A 16,739-nucleotide genomic window follows, 5' to 3' on the forward strand; every position below is an offset into this window, starting at 1 on the left:
CCTGCGCAGCGGCAGCGGCGGGCGGGGCGGCGGAGGGGGCGGGAGGCGGAGAGCCCCAGCCACCATTTAAAGCGGTAGCGGCGCGGCGCGGTTCCCCAGTGCCGTGCTGCCGCGGAGCGCGGCGGAGGCAGCCGCGGCCAGGGCGGGCGGGAGCCGCCGACTCCCCCCACCATCCTCCCCCCATCGTCCCCCGGAGATCCCGCCCCGCTGCCCCGGCCCCTCCGGGCCGCATGAAGGCACGGGGGAGCTCGGGCGGGAGCGCGGGGCAGCGCCTGGGAGGCGGCACCGGCACCATGGTCCGCCTGGGCAGGCTCCTGCGGCTCCTGACTCTGCTGAAGTTGCCCTGCTGCCTGCTGGAGTTGCTGCTCTCGGCGGTGGCCCAGGGGCAGGAGATGTACGCGCCCCACTCCATCCGCCTGGAGGGGGACATCACCCTGGGCGGCCTCTTCCCCGTGCACGCTAAGGGCCCCCCGGGCGTGCCCTGCGGGGACATCAAGAAGGAAAACGGCATCCACAGGCTGGAGGCGATGCTCTACGCCCTGGACCAGATCAACAGCGACCCGGACTTGCTGCCTAATGTCACGCTGGGCGCTCGCATCCTGGACACCTGCTCCCGAGACACCTACGCGCTGGAGCAGTCCCTCACCTTCGTTCAGGCTCTCATCCAGAAGGACACCTCCGACGTGAGGTGCACCAACGGCGAGCCGCCCGTGTTCGTCAAGCCAGAGAAAGTAGTAGGAGTGATCGGGGCGTCGGGAAGTTCAGTCTCCATTATGGTGGCCAACATCCTCCGGCTCTTCCAGGTAGGGTTGCGAAGGCGCTGGGCCGGGCGGGTGGCGGAGCGCTGAGCCTGTGCCGCGAGGCTCTGCCCGCCGCTGTGAACTCCGTTCATGCCCGTCAGGGTGCTTCTTTACCACCCCTCCGGAGTGTCTTGTTTCCCTTGCAGCCACCCTCTCCGTTTCAGCATCCTTCCCCGTCTCCCTCGCGGTGCATGGCACTTTCTGGATTTATCGCCCCATTTGCGAGGAGCGATCCGTGAAGGGAAAGGAGGCGAGCGAAGGGAAAGGGGAGGAAATTAAAAAAGCAAAGGCGGTGATTGAGACGGGTTTGCGTTAGAGGGAAATATGGCTCGGCGGGGCTGCGGGCGCAAGGCAGCGGGACGGCTGCGCGTGTGAAATTTCTGCGTGTGTGAGGGCAAGGTGCGGGCAGCGCCGCTCCGGCCCGGGCCGGGGGACCGGGAAAGACGGAAGGGCTTTCCCCGGCGGTACTTGGTCGAGCCGGCGATGTGCTGGGCAACTCCGGGCTCCTCCGGTCCCCCGGGGTACGCGGTCCCCGCAGCCGGGGAGGCGGCAGGGGCTGGGGGCTGCGGGGGCCGCTCTGCTGGCCGGGCTCCGGCGGCGCTCGTTGGCACCAGGGGGTGAGCAGAGCCGGAGGGTTAGAGAACCGTGTCGGATGAGTGTGTGTGCGGGGAGAAGCGCTGCAGCGCTCGTCCATTCCGCTCCCCCCTCAGGGCGCGCTGTGTTCACCTCGGTGGGGACCTGTCTCCCACGGCTGCACCCTCCTGCCCTTATCCCCGCCCCACCACCGGGAGAGGGGGCATCAGCCCGCGGCCGGGCCGGGTTTGCCTGCCCGACGGCGGGGAGGGGACACACGCACACTCACACAAACGGGTGTCGTCCCCGTCCCGTCCCCCCCCCCCCCCCAGGGGTGGGGTGGGGGGGGTATCCCGCGTCAGGGGTCCCCCCGGGGCGCTGCGTGAAGCCGCGAGGCGGGCAGGGAGCCCCGGGTGATCCTCGGCAGCGATCGCGGGTGCAGTGGCAGTGCCAGAACCGCCACCAGATGCATCGTGAGCAGCGGAGTTTCTCGCTTCCTATCCTACGCCTTCGCATGCGGAAGGTGGTGGTGGTATTTATTTTTATTTTTGTGCAGCGGGTGGAGAGATCCCCCGCTTTTCCCAGCTGGAAACTTGAGGTTTGCAGGGCAAATCCACTCTCTGCTCTCAGCAGTCGTCATTAGTCCTTATTCCCAATCTGGCTGTTGGGGCCAGGTACAGCCGTCACATGCAAGACAGTGATGTGCCTTCTCCCACCACTGTCCTTTGTACTGCCCAGTCAGACTCAGTCCAGTCCGTTTACCTGAAAGGACATAAAGGATCTGTTTTTGTCTTCCTTGTTCGCCTCCCTTCTTGGCAAATTAAAATGCAGCTTGTATTGCTTCTGGATTCAGCAGTGTGCAGAATCTCTAACAATTCGTGCGGCTTTAACATGCAGGTCTTCATATTGCAATGCTGCTTCCAAGAAAGCAGCCCCGCTCGTGTGTGTGAGCAGGCTTGGCAGCACTAGGTACACTGTACTTATTTCTGTTCAAGTCTCCTTGTGTTACAAACACCCCTTCCCGGGCTGCAAAACAGATGATCTCATGTTCTGCTTGAGCTGGAGCCGAGAAGCTTGGAGGGATGCGAGAGCTTGGAGGGATGCAGGAGCTTGAAGGGATGTGAGTGGTGCTGAAGTTCTGCTGAAGTACAGGTTCAGCAAATGCTGATCTACTGTAGACTTCCACCAGCCAACAGATTGAAATTAGCCGGCTGTTCTATATTGAATCTCATCCAAGAGCAAATCCTGGGCACTCTACTGAGCTCTTGCTCAGAGGGAAACCCCAGGCACCAGGATGTGTTTGTAGAATGCCATGATACCTGCAAAATCTTTGGTGATAAATTACAAATACGATAGTTTGCAGGAAGTAAGGTATTTGGGCAGTTTCTGCCTGTAGAGATACTTAAATAAATCTAAGCATTTTAAGGTATTGTGATTGTCCATCTGCTCAAAATTGCTTTTGGACCAAATCATTCAGAAAGCAGGAGCTGGTACAAGCTGAGAGGGATTTTGCCAAATACATGTTTTACAGCTTGGTTCTGCCTTTCTCAAGCACATTTTTCCATGCAATAAAACAGTTCCCTATTGCCCTCCTTCAAAACAGAGTTCAGAAAAATGTCCCAGCCAGAGAGAAATAAGAAAGAACGAACTATTTTAAGAGAGAGGAGGAGATCTGGACCTGTTAAGCAATGAAGTACTGTTGTGTGGGGGTGGGTGAGAAGCTGTAAGTTATTGGAAAGGAAAAAAAACAACAACTCAACCACAAAAAACTTGTTACTGCAAGTACTTTCTCAGTGCATGAGCTGTTGCAGCCAGCTTGATTCTCAGGGCTCACCATAGGTTTTACTTATCAGGGCAGTGTGGTGAGGGGTGGGTGAATGGCTCCTGAACATGTATTTTCATGCCCAACCTGGCTTTTCCCTAACAGCTTGTAGGTGAAAATGCTTTCCGTCTGTGGAAGCCTCTGCAAAGAAATCTTACTAGTGCTTACATTTCTTTGACAGTATCTTAGAAGAGAAGCATTTGTACTCTACCTTAATGTAGGGAGGAAAAAGAAAAAAATATATTTATAACCCGTACAGAGAACAGTGGGGTTTCCTCAGCCAGCTACTGATGCTTAAGGGGCTTTCTCTCCAGGCTGGGTAAGATTTAGTCTATTCATCTTCCTCTCTGCATCTGAAGCTGTACTCTCTCTCCATGCAGCTCACCTGTCTGTTCCCAATCTAGCATGGAGCTTTGCTTTGGGAGTATCTTTGGCTAATGGCAACAGGTGGATCAGCAGGGGAGAACAGCACTGAGGTCCTCTGGTTTGAATTCATCTGGGTAATTACTCTTTGAAGTCCTGTAGCAGCTTTCCTTTTAAAAATGTGAAGGATCTGTGTTAGACTTGGGCTTTTTCCTGTGTGATAAAAGCAAAAATCCCTCCCCTGCTGCTAGATCTCTCTCTCCACTTGTCCCTGGATTTCACCATCAATAAAAGATACTGGGAATAGGAAGATGGGGGATTTCCCCCAGAACTGTGGGGATGGCCCCAAATCGCAGCTGTGCACAGCTGCTGCTGGACCAAAAGGCAGCCAAGACCCCAACTCTGCCTGCTCATGGCTGACATTCTCATACTGATGCAGCTGGAGGTGTTGGGGCTGCTGACACTGGGGCCCAGTCAGAGGGGTCACTGCTCTCTCCAGGTCACATAGGATGTGTTGAGGCATTGGAGGGGATGCTGGAATTGCCAATAAGGTCAGCATGTCTCCCAAGTTAAGGCCAAGAACCTGAAGATTTCTCTTCCAAAACAACAACTAATGAGAGATGCAAGAGCAGGGTTTAGAGGAAGCAGGAGGCTTTACACCCAAGTTCAGTATTTGTCACTGCCATTAACGTTGCATGGGACCTTATGCGAGTTGCTTCAGTTAAAATGTTGAAGAGCATCCCAGCCATGCACCAAGATCCCAACTTGTGAAGTAGGCTGGACCCCACACCTGAGACCTACTGACAAGTGGCCGAATATTTGACTTGAAGACAGCTGGAGCTCTCTCCAGTTTGGCAATGGCTCAGGCGAGCGTGAGGGGTTGATCTGGGGGGGTCTGGCTGCATGCTTTTTTTTTTTGCATGTTATTTGACTTGATGCTTTTTTGGAAGCAGAGATGCCAGTGCGTGGGCAGGAACTTACGTGAGATAGCTGGCCCTTCCTGACCAGGTCCCTCTGCAGACAAGACTTGCTCTTCTTCTGGGAGTCGTTCACCGTCTCTGCCCTGGGTAGGGAGGGATTATGAAGCCGTGCGCTTCGATAACAAGGCTGCTTGGGGCCCTGGATTAATGCAGTGGAAGGGATAATATGATGTGTGGTGGACCATGGAGACAGAAATGCATGAATATTCAAGGGTGTCAAATACAGTGACTTTCTCTAAATGCAGTCTTATTAAAGCGTGCCAATAAATAGTATGCAGATTGTAAATTAAATATCTGTTCTAAAAATAAAACAGAAACAATTTGGAAAGCTGTTTCCAAATGCATCGGGGAGCTCAAGGCAATATGCTTTTAGGCTGCTAGTTTTGCATTGTAAAAAAATTCTGTTACTTCACAGTGTCATAGCTTTCCTTACAAATTTAACTCCATGAAATTCAGTAACTGTGCTGAAAAAAAAACCCTGCCAAATGTTTCATCTGCTTCATATTTTCTGAGAGCAGAACCATGCAATATGGGGAATATCAACACACTGATTTCTTTTTTTATGCTGGGAAACTAATTTTTAGTCTCCCTTATACTTACAGACTTCTCATTACAAGCTTTAATAATGAACTAATTACCGCTTCAGGTTTCTGTTCTCAGTGGAGGTAATTTTAAATAGTCAACCAACAATCGTTCTTTCTTGTTGAAATACCTTTTTGCTTTTATCGGTGATGGTTCTTATTGCCCGTACAGGTGTGTTATCAAGTCCCTTCAGGGAACGTTTTAGAAACCAGTGTGGGATAAAGGAGTACAATGAGATTGGGAGTGTAAATTGAAACTTCCCATATATCCCTTGGGGGGCTTTTGGCTATATTTCCATCTGCAGGCACCTTTGTAGTAAATGAGAAAGCGAAAAGTTGCAATCCTTCCTTCTGCTCTAGACACAATGAAACCAGTAGAAATGTGATTATTTGGAAAGAGATACAGCTTAAGAGTGCAGCCCTGAGGTGGATGCTGCATTTTTCTTTGGAAAGTGAGGATATCCATCCTCTTTGCCAAGGCAATGGCAGCCACCTGCACCCATAAGATGTGGCTGGCTGCACCCATAAGCTTCAAGGTCTGCAACCAGTGTTGATGGAGAGTGTGGTTGTGCCTCAAGTTTCTGCCTTGAGAGAATTCATTGTGGCTCTCAACAGTCATCAGTGCCCGCTCCTGCTGGGTGTGCAGCACAGCCATATGGAAAAAGTATAAGGGCTGTAGGAGAGTTGCTTTACTGACAGTGTGATCCCATGTTTTTGAGACATTCTTGTGTTTGTTTTTTAATCAATTTTATGCTGCTTATCTGATTAGTTTCTGGAAACTCCTTCACTCCGCAGCAAAGACCTTTGCAACCTGATTGTTCCTCCCTCTCTCCCTTTGATTTGTTTGTTTCCCATGGGAACACAGACTGTAACCAAGTCCAAGGTTTCCACCCAAGGTTCTGGGTGCAGAGCCCCTTTCTACTGAACTTGACCTAAGGAGGTGGTAGTAAATGACCACTGGAATGGACTGCAATGCCCTTGCCTTTAGGTTGTAACTGGTGTATGGGGAGAAAACTAACATGCTTTAACAAGATTTTTCTCTAGATACTAGTATATTTTGAACTCATTACCAGTGTGTTGCATTTTCCTCTTCCAACTTTTAATAAGACAATAGTGGTTTTAGGAAGTGGATTAATGATTGATTTCATGCAAGATTTCAGGAGAACTACATATTTTTCAGTTAGACTTACTTAGAGAATTTAACAAAAAGCAGAAAATAGGAAACAGTCAACTTTACTTCTTCTCCTCTTTTAAAAAAAACCCTGCTTTTGTGTTTCTCAGCAAGCTTTCATTTGCATCAGCCTCTAATTATTTGTCCTTGTTGTTATTGATGCACGTAATACATGACAGCAAGCTGAGCCATGCAGTAATACTGTATTCTTGTTGAAATACCGGGCTACATTTAAAAGATGTGGAAGAATCTTATCTTGCCTGTTTAGATCAAAAGTAAAGGAAAATCCTTTCTTGAGGAACTAACATGTTTCCACATGGAGTTATTAATGGAACTAAAGGATCTTAAGGTCCTTTCCAACCCTAACTATTCTACGATTCTATGGTTGGAGGTGCTATGAATATATTTTTCTGTAACATGGTGTTTTGGAGGTAAAAATTCTTTTCTTGACAAGACAAAATTCAATATTAGCAACAATCTCAGCTCTCAATCTGTTTTCGAGTGTCTCTCTGTAGATGTTAGGTAGAAGAGACTGTGAAGAGTCATCTGGGAGAAGGCTGACTCTGCCAAGAGAGGCATGCTCACCTGTGGAGAGAGACAGAGAAGAGGGATGATGGTGCTTATGTGAGCAGAGGATTAGTAGATAATTGGGGCTGGCATGGGGGGCAGCACAGGGGCGGTGCAGCAACCTGTCAGCTTGTACAGTGGAAGCATATATTCAGCAAGTACACTTGTGCAATTCCCAATTTACTTTTTGAAATGAAATAAGGTGACCTCTTTGGAATGACAAATGGAGGGATCATTTCAAGGCATTAATTTTTATGAAAGAAAAATTGATCTGGTTTTGAATTTCATAACACTAATACTGTAAAACTGCATGTACTATATTCTGTATTTTATTCTATTAAACGAGTTTTGCTTGGCGGCATTAAAACCATCCACCACAATACTCTGCATCATAACATCAGATATTGTTATTTCTATTTATAGTGATACTCAAATTAATCTCAATGAATGACAATGCTGACTGTCCCAGACATAAGACCATGGTGAATTTTATTGTAATATTGAAAGATATGAAGCATGTAATTAAGGCTGTTTGGAGAGCACAGAATCCAATATAGTCAGGTCATTAGCGTGGTGGAGTGGGTATCCAGGCAGAGAGAAATCTGAAGAAAAACAAGTATTTCTAAAGCCTTTCTCATTACTGATGATTCTCAAGGTCCTGTAAAGCCCTTCTGCTGGAGGCAGCGGAGGTATTCAGAATCATTACCAATTTAGCTAAGAATAAAGCATGGTTCTATTATGGACCACTAAAGTACAGTAGCCATGCCCTGCCCCCAGCCACTAGTCATATATGCACAGACATTATGCATTTTACCTTGCTGGAGTAGCTGGATTTTGTACCAAAGCCCTTCACTGGCACCATGCACATGCGAAGCCAGTGGCTGGAGGCAGGATGGTGCACCTTCAGCATGCCTACAGTTTCCGAGACCTTTGCATTAGAGTCTTGCCCTTTCCCTGTGGGGCAAGTGCCTCCATTTGACAACATCTGACAAGTGGTGTTGCATTTCCAGAGAAACCTGGACTCTAAAGGCATTGCCCAACCTCCCTGTACTTGAGTCTATATTGTGGTAAGTGATGCTTTTGCTGTGTCATTTGGGATGTTCGGGAGAGGCATTAGCATGTGAGTGTGTTGCAAAGTATACATCCTCTTATCCCTTGGCTGATGGGGTAATGCAGGTCAATGTCTTGCTTCTGAGTACTTTTAAATGAACTTGGCAAGTGTGCCCAAACCTCCGTGAAGTGCTCCTATTAGAGACTGCCTTTCTCCTTGCGTTGAGATCATGTGAGGCACACAGACTACCTGCCCTCTGATTTAAATGGGAAGAGAAGGCAGGCTTTGAAGACCTTCCCTTCTGAATGCTGTAAGCTGCCTGGTGTGGCACAGATAAAATCTTTTCATATGTAAGGCACATCAAATAGCTCTATTTTTGTTCGTTAAAAGGATTGCCTGACCTGTGCGGGTGGAGGGGACAGTTAGGAGCAGTCGTAGGTTGCAAGATTGCATTCTGATGATGGTTCAGCTCAGTGTCTATGGATATGTTTGTGTATGTAGGTGTTTTGTATAGATACAAATATAGATATACTTGCATGGTGGGAGGTTGGAACCAGATGAACTTCAAGGTCTCTTGACCATTCTATGATGATAGATTCTTGTGCTGTAGACAGAAATGACCTGTCTTTTAACGTCTTTCTTGGGGATAAGGCTGGGAAGGGGAGTGCTGTCACCAGTGCTGGGCCATGGTGGGTGAGGATGGGATGGAGCAGCTTTTCCTGGCTGCTGCTGCTGTCAGTGTGCCAACAGTCATGTCACCTGCTTCTTTGGCTTTTCAATTCTGTCTGTCTTGCATTAGTATGATGTTAGGACTCAGAAGAATCAATGATGTGTGAATAATAGAGGAAAGATGTGTTTTAGCAATACAGAGCTCCTCAAAAGCGTTAGGCAGTGCAGTCAATGGGTTGTGTTCAGGCTTGGCTGTTCCCATCCAGGGAGTGAGTGAAGAGAGGACAGGCAGAAAGTGTGATGTAAAGCAGAGGGAAGAGTGTGGAGCATGTGGCTGGTGCAGCGTAAGAGGGTGCTGGAAGGAGGATGCTCTGCAGGACCAGCTCTCCTCCTTCCACCAACAGAAGCTTCAGGTCTTCCCCTGACAGCAGCTGGGGTGGCTCCATGGACCCCAGCATGGGCAGAGGGATAGACAGTCGGGCTGTGGTGGCTCTTCCCTTTGCAGGAGGCTACTGGCCATGTGCTTGCTGCATTGGTTTCTGCTTAGAGTCTGCTTTGACTGGTCAAAGAGAGAATCAAGGTCAGGGTGGAGGAGCTGAGAGTGGTTGCTGTTCAGAGCAATGCCTTGGTAGGGGAAGCAGCCAAGATCAACTCCGGTATCTGCACAGCCCAGATCAGTGCCAGGAGGTGACACAGATGTCTCAGGGAGGACACAGCCCTGTGTCTTGTTACATGGTGGGGAATTGTCATGGGCGCTTATCTTAGCCCAAGGGCAATGTCTTGCTGGAGCTGCTTTACCGCTTCCAGTTCAAAAGCCAGTGTTGTGGTTTAAACCCTAGACAGACAGCTTGTTCACCAGTGAGTGGTGCCGGGCTGAGAGCAATTGAGCCCCCCCCCCGGGGCTCTCCCCTTCCCCGCTCCTGGAGGAATGGGGAGGAGGATCGAAAGAGTGCAACTCCCACGGGTTGAGACAAGAACAGTCCAGCAACCAATGTACAACACAAATCACCACCACTACCACCAACAGCAACAATGATAAGGGAAAATAACAAGGGAAGAGAATACGATACCACCGGCCAAGAAACGAGTCCCACCTGGAAGCCTGTGTCCTTCCGGGTAACTCCCAGTTACCCCCCACCCCAGGCATGACGTGCTGTGGTATGGAATACCTCTTTGGCTAGTCTGGGTCAGGCGCCCCGTCTCTGCTTCCTCATGGCTTCCCCTCCTCCCCGGCAGAGCATGAGCCTCACAAAGTCCTTGGTCAGGGTAAACATCACTTAGCAACAACCGAAAACATCGGTATCACCAGCACTGTTCCCAGGCTGGAAGTCAAAACACAGCACTGCACCAGCTACCACGAAGGAGAAACATGACTGCTACTGCTGAACCCAGGACAGCCATATAATCTGGACCTGGCTTTGGTGTGGTCCCTCTGCTCCCTTGCTTACTGTAGATATGCCCTTAGATATTGCTCTTACAGTTTTACAGCTGTTTTTGGCTTTTCACTTGCTGGTATAACAACTGCTGACAAAGCCAAAACCTTAAGCTGCAGTTGTCTTGAAAAATTACTCTGATCTGAGTTCTCCTCAGGTGAGTTAATACAAACCTGTATCTCTGCTTCCTTCATTAGAGTTTTCACATTTCTGTGGCTGGTAACAGGATGCAACAGTAGGCCAATGGTGTGTGTGACACCTGTGGCTGGTGGGGTTCAGGGGTATGAGGGCAAGATAGCATCAATCACCTCTGTTGGTGCTGCACCTCAGTGAGAGCTACGGGGCAAGCTGAGATCTCTTGACACCTTTAAACATGCCTTGCTACTGGAAATGTGAAAAAGTTGGTTATAAGATGGTTAAGGGGGGTTTACAGGGTTGGCTGGAAAAATCATCCTTTTTGTTCATAAACCAAATTTCACTTATAGAAAGGATGGTGTGAAAGTGAACATAGATCCCTGCATGTGTTTTTTATAGAAGCCATTTATTAAATCCCACATAAAGGTCCTAATCCTAACTCTGTGTAGGAGAGTGCCCATACATAAATAGGACTATAAATCCAAAGATTGTAAAGTATGGAAATGTGTACTTGTCTTGGTACAATTTTCCAGTGGTTTTGAATGCACCAGCATTGGCTGATGTTGGTGGGAAGGTAGCAGGCAGGATGAGGAGCTGGCTGATTGGAGTGGACAGTTTAGGGCATCCTCTTGTCCTAGTAGTGTCCCCTCAGCTTCCCACTCCGGTGCCCTTAAAAGCGCTCCATTCCCAATTTCTGGGGCAGAGGCTGTTGGCATGGCACCTGCTGCTGTCTCCATCAGCAGTGGTTCTCCATGCTTGGGACAAGTTGCTTAGCTGAGATGGGACCCATATAGCCAGTCTGGTCCTAGCAGGTGCTTGACTAAGTTCTTGCATAATCTTTTCTTATATGTGGGAGAACATTCCGTAACCTCAGTGAAAGACTATTTTTATTCCCTCTTAATAGTCAGCTTTTATCTTCTTTGCTGGAAATTTTCCTGGTTTTGTTTTGACTGTACTTTCACAGCAGGCTATGAAGCTTAAGTGCAATGCAGGATGCAGTAGGTATCTTCCTAAAGCAAGACTTCCACTCTCCCACCTGTGCTGCAAGTTAGGAATTAGAGGTTTTGAACGTTCTGTTGAGAGAGACTTATCTGCAAGATTAACGTACACTCAGCTGGGATTTGTGAAACCTCATCTCTGTCTGATTCAGGCTCCAGATGTTAGCCTAAATTTCCAGCGGTCTGGGTGGGTCACTTTAAAACCTGCCTCACCTCAGTAATGCATTTCCAATGTAGACTACCTGTGTTAAAAAACAACCAAAAAAAATCCTACAAGAAGTTTTCTTCCACAATAGCCCTTGTTTAAAGAACTGGAAATCTTCCAAATGAAGAAAATAGTAAAATCCCAATTCTCTCTATCCAGTATCTTTGGAGAGGACCTTGCCTTCAGCATTTTTGGAGACCTTGGTGCCAGCATTATCTCAGATGGAAATGCTCAGATTTGGTGCCTTGCAAGTTTTTCTCTGCTGCCATTTTAGAATAAAGCATTCTGGAAGCTCATCTGCAGAAGATTTTCTAATAAATTGATTATTTCATAAATATTTTAATAACAGTAATTATGCATTCATCAGAATGGAGATTTGTTTCAATGTCATTAAAATCAGCCTCATAATTATATGCATGGTATTTCTGCACACAGTACAAACTGAGTGCAATTGCTTTGTAAATGTACTGCAGCACTTGGTGAATTTACATCTTTTCAGAATTCTTGTCTCCAGCTATTGGCCTGTTCAACATACCAGGAAGAGCAGGACAGCAGGAAATTTTCTTCCATGGAATGGAGAATTTGGGCCTTAAGAAGTGCAGCAGGCTTCTATTTCTAGCAGCAGCAACCCATGAACACTTTAATACAAGATCACAGATAAAATGCAAATTGTGAGATGCAGAGGTGCCAGCTGCACCACAGCTGATGTGATGTTGCTAAAACCGCACGGATTTCAGGAGGAGCACGCTGGGAGCCCTAGTTGGGCACACTGTGACAGCCACCACTGCTTACAGGGCAACCGAAGTGCTGCCAAGACTGACACAAATTTACTTTTGAAATAAATTTATAATTTTTTTTTTTGTGATAGATCTGTACCTTTTAAACACAAATTTATTTTGAGGCATCTTGAGAGAAACACAGATAAGATAGTGCTGGAAGGTCTGTTGCCCAAGAAAGCTTGACTAGACTGACTAGTCTGCTCTCTGACTAGAAGTCTGATAGCAAATTCCCTTTTCACTGTGAACGTGGCCTGTTATCCTTGGAGAGCCATGTGTTTGCTGGCTTCCAAGTACCTCTGCCTGATAAACACAACCTGGTAAACTTAATCAACATTTTTGTTTCCAGTAGCGATACTAGAGACTAATGTTTAGTCCCAGTAATACAAGATCCCATGTAACATACTTACTTTAAATACCAAGGAGAGCTGTGAGAGTATATTTGCTAATTTACAAGCAAAACAAAGATAATCTATTTTCCAGGATGAGCTCAACTGGCCATAAGTGTTTCATAGATCCCTAATGCTCATCTTGAGCGGTAACAGTGTATCCCATGTATCTCAGTACTTAATTTCTATGTTAAAAAACCCAGAACCAAAGGCAATTTGATTGAATGCCAGATAATGAGCCTGTATTTTGTGTATCTCAAGGACAACACAGAGCTTAGTATTCACTGTGTTACATTCTCCATTGATTCCCTAGGCCCCAGCCTTCAGCATTTGAATTTTCCTTTACACACAGTCCATAACCACCTCTCTTGTACCGTAACATGTTTTCTGGCTGTGTCCAATTCTTACTGCTGCTCTGTCTATAAAACTTCAAAGTTCAGAACTTGCATCTCAGCTGATGCAGCCAGAGCATCTTGTATTGCCGCCTCCTCTTTCTGTCCTTCCTATTGATTATAAAATGGAGTTGATAAAGGCCTCCTGGGAGTATTACTAATCTTGCCTTCCTCAGAGTGTCTTTTCCACTTCTTGTTTCTCTTGCATGTTCTTTCTCTACCCTTGGGGATAATTCTTCCCACCCTTCCTGCCTTCACATGAGGATGCTTTGGGACCGTGGCTTCCCAGGTTAACCAGGGCTGATGGCATAGCCAGGTTTGTTCAGCTTAAAAAAAGTGATTCTGTATGGCTGGGGTCAAGTTCCCAGCAGATGGATGTCAGTATAGCTCTTACAGCTTACACCAGCTGAGGTTATGGCTTGCTTTCTTGCTTTCCTATGTATTTATTCCCTTTGGAAATGGGTACACCCCAGTTCTGTAATCTTTGGGGCATCAGATACGCTGAGATGCCTTCATGGTATGTGGTCATTTCACAGGGCAATGCATAATAAAGAGATGAATGTGAAACAATAATATACAGGTTAATCTAATGGATGGCTGAAAGCTAATAAATTCTCCTGTTGTCTTCAATTTAATGACACTCATAAGAGCCTAGACAGCATCACCACCAGTTTTAATTGTGCCAGTTCCTTGCTGCTATAGAGACAAGACTAAGTGCCCAGGGTTATTTCCCATGCTGATCCCATCAAGATGGAGTCCTAATAGGTGGGATCAAAGCCAAATCCCATTTAATAAAAAAATGGCAAGAATAAATAAAAAGTTAAAGGAAAGCTGTCAATGCAAATTTGGCTGGAAGTTGTTGCTTTGTAAAATAAAATCCAGCATTAACAGAGATGCTTTAGTGATTTTTAAAGAAGGTAATTTTGTGGCAGTACTTGAATGCTCAGAAATTATATTGGCAATAAAAATTAATTAAATGACTTTTTTGTGGTTTTGTAGGTTTTCCTGTCTGTCAGCAGTACAGAATATCTGAGTATTAGCGATGTAAAGGAAGTTACCATTTTAAGGTGTGTATACCACTGCTGCAGTGAAGTATGTTCAAAATTAGGAAAGGCTATCATCATGCCTTGATTCCCCAGCAAGTCTGTGGTGACTGGGAGCTCTCTGCTTGTTCCGGTGCTTGAAGACATTTCCTGTAGTAGAATGTTAGTGTTGTGGGTAAAGTGGTTTTGTGTTCTGCATGGGATTCTGGAAGTTGACACCAAAGAACACATTTTCCTTCTGCCTGCAGCAGCCATGATGGCATCAGCCCTTAGGGAGTTACAGCTTGTTTTCACTTTGTTAGCTAAGCTGGGTATGTGGAATGGAGAAATGGCTTGGCTTCTTCAAGCGCTGTGGAGGATGTCCAGGGCAGCTGCAGAAGTAAGTCTCTAACACACTGGGATCTGTAACACATCTCGGTGTGAGACCAGGCGAATGGCCTGCCAGATTGCAGAGCAGAGGTACTGACATCCGTTGAGAGCCAGCTTTCCATCTTTAGGGATATTTTTGTGGTATGATAAACTGTGAAGGGCATTAAATCCATGAAGGAATGAAGGAAATCACAAATACAGTTTTACCTACCTGTGATAAATGTGTTTTGCTGGAAAATCAAATTGTTACTAAAAAAGCCTCCAAACCCTGTGCTTATTCTCTCAGGAAGAATCTTCATACATTTCAGAAGAAAATAAATACCTCTAAGCACAAAAGCACTGAGGAATGAGGCTGATAACTCTTCTATAAAATGTCCTGCTTGAGACAAGCAAAGCTCCTGCTGCTCTCCTTAAGAAATCCATCTGTTGGTGAAATAACAATTGCTTATTCAAATGTGCTGTCTATGGCTATGTTTATGATAAATTCACATATGTGAAATAAACCCATGCTTGTTTCTGAGCATACACCATGCTGTGCTGTAACCATGCACTTCATATTTAAATACGTAACAACTCTTTTATAAGGCAGCAGTTGATCCTGGCTTGGAGCTCTCATCAGCCCCAGGGGAAGTGCCATGTGCAGCCCAGAGCAGGGCCATCACCCTGGCGTGAGGGCTGCTCTTACTGGTATTGGACACGTCAGCATGTTGGCAATGCTGCAGCGGCAGTGAAGTAGCTGAGATCTATCATTCAGGCTCTGAACTATGAGGAAGGTTGTAACAGTTCATCAAAAATATCAGCTTTTCCACGGGGTGAACTAGCTGATTTGTGGTACCTCTATGCAGCAAATTATTATATAGACTTTTATGCAGTGGTTTATTTATACATATTGCTTTGTTTTTCCTTTTGCTACATTTTCAAATTGAATTTTTTAGCAATGAATGCGTGTACTTTGCCCTCTTCCCTCCATCTGCTGTTCTTCACTTGGCTCCTAAGCAGCCTGGAAAATTGCTCTAACAGCTGATCCTAATCTCCAAGGTGAATTCTGGATAAGATGCTATTGGGTTCATGAAATGATTCTTTTTCTCCTTGTGCTGTTGTAAAGGTATCATTGAGCTAGCAAAACTACAAACTGTTCTTTTTGTCTTTCCTACTGGGTTTTGTAGAGCATGCTAAATCTTAGTACTTTAGTTATAATAAATATGTCACGCATTAAAAATATCACAGATAATGAGGTATAGTTTAAACACACAGCTAGGAGAAAACATGATCTTTCTCAATTGAACTGTTTGTACTGTGCATGAATCTTTGTGTTGTATTTGTTGACTGGGGGTATTTTTATGTACTTCATGAAGACAAATTAAAAATGCCAGTTATTTAATGAAATAAAATTATGCTGAAGTTTATGCTGCTTTACATCTCAGATTTGTGCTTTGCATTTTACGTGGTATCCTGAAGGTTCCTCATTGTTACTGGAGTACGCACTGAGAATGAAATGGAGCATGGGGTACAGCGCTGGTTTGCTGCAGCAGTACCTGGGGAAGGGTGCAGACACATCCTGATGTTTGGAAAGGTTGGGGATTGGCAGAGCCAGCAAGTAGAAATAAAGGGCATTTCTCGTTCCTCCCATTTTCATTTTATCCTAGCCTATGTCTGAAAACCAATCATTATATTGATTATTCATATAAAACTTAATGAAAAATTTGGTTTTTAGCTGGTGATGGTCTTTTGGAGAGTGTTTTGATTGAGAAAACTAATGTTACAATGGATGACTTATACCCTTTGTTTGTGGCCATACTTCTTACTGCACCGATGGTCTATGAGTTGTACTTTTTCCATGGTCTCTGTTTACAGGGTTAGTTCCTTAGTTTGGTTTGAGATGGCTAAATCCATGTTGACTTTGGTTGACCAGTGGGCAGCATAGGGATGCTTTACCCCACCTGTACTGGAAGTGTTTTCTCAGTCTGTGGTGTTCCCTTGGTGACATTGGACAGTAGGTGATGTGGGACCCAGTGACTCCACACCTGCAGTATGCCTTACAGTGAGCCTTTAAGGCAAATATCTCTGTGCTTAGTGAATTACCTGGGATGCTTATCTCACGGAAGGGGCATCTTGGCCTAAATGACAGCCTGTCACTGCACAGAACAAAATACTCTTATAAGCCACAGCAATTTTAAAAATAGAAACCAGGGAGAAAATGGACTTGAAGGTACATAGCACTCAGACAGACAGGAATTAGTCCTAATGGGCCTTGAGCTGTGTGAGGGATGGGGGGCACCTAGGGCTGCTAGCTGCAGGTGGGAGCAAAGTTACTGCTCTCATATGCCTCCCCTTATCAAATTTATTTTTACTCTTAATTTGGACAAAGGATTCCTGCAGACTTCAACTTTTCCCTGTTTGGCTGCTGTGGGGAGCTGCAGGT

At 46.3% G+C, this 16,739-nt stretch overlaps 1 protein-coding gene across 9 annotated transcripts in view; it reads left to right on the forward strand.

The window, feature by feature from the left end:
• The first annotated feature begins 242 nt into the window (after positions 1-242).
• GRM7 (glutamate metabotropic receptor 7) overlaps positions 243-16,739 on the forward strand; it is a 298,007-nt gene continuing 281,510 nt past the window's right edge. For 5 of the 9 annotated variants that reach the window (XM_057422878.1, XM_057422884.1, XM_057422879.1 and 2 more), the window contains exon 1: positions 244-803. In XM_057422878.1, coding sequence (XP_057278861.1) covers positions 294-803 — 510 coding nt within the window. In that variant the 5' untranslated portion in view covers positions 244-293. Of the gene's footprint in view, positions 804-16,739 lie in introns of all 9 variants that reach the window. The other 4 variants (XM_057422883.1, XM_057422886.1, XM_057422885.1 and 1 more) reach the window with 2 other exon arrangements.

This window comes from Pezoporus wallicus, unplaced genomic scaffold, assembly GCF_028554395.1.
Source record: "Pezoporus wallicus isolate ANWC-B61680 ecotype Strahan unplaced genomic scaffold, APGP_CSIRO_Pwel_v1 contig_7073, whole genome shotgun sequence".
Lineage (NCBI taxonomy): Eukaryota > Metazoa > Chordata > Aves > Psittaciformes > Psittacidae > Pezoporus > Pezoporus wallicus.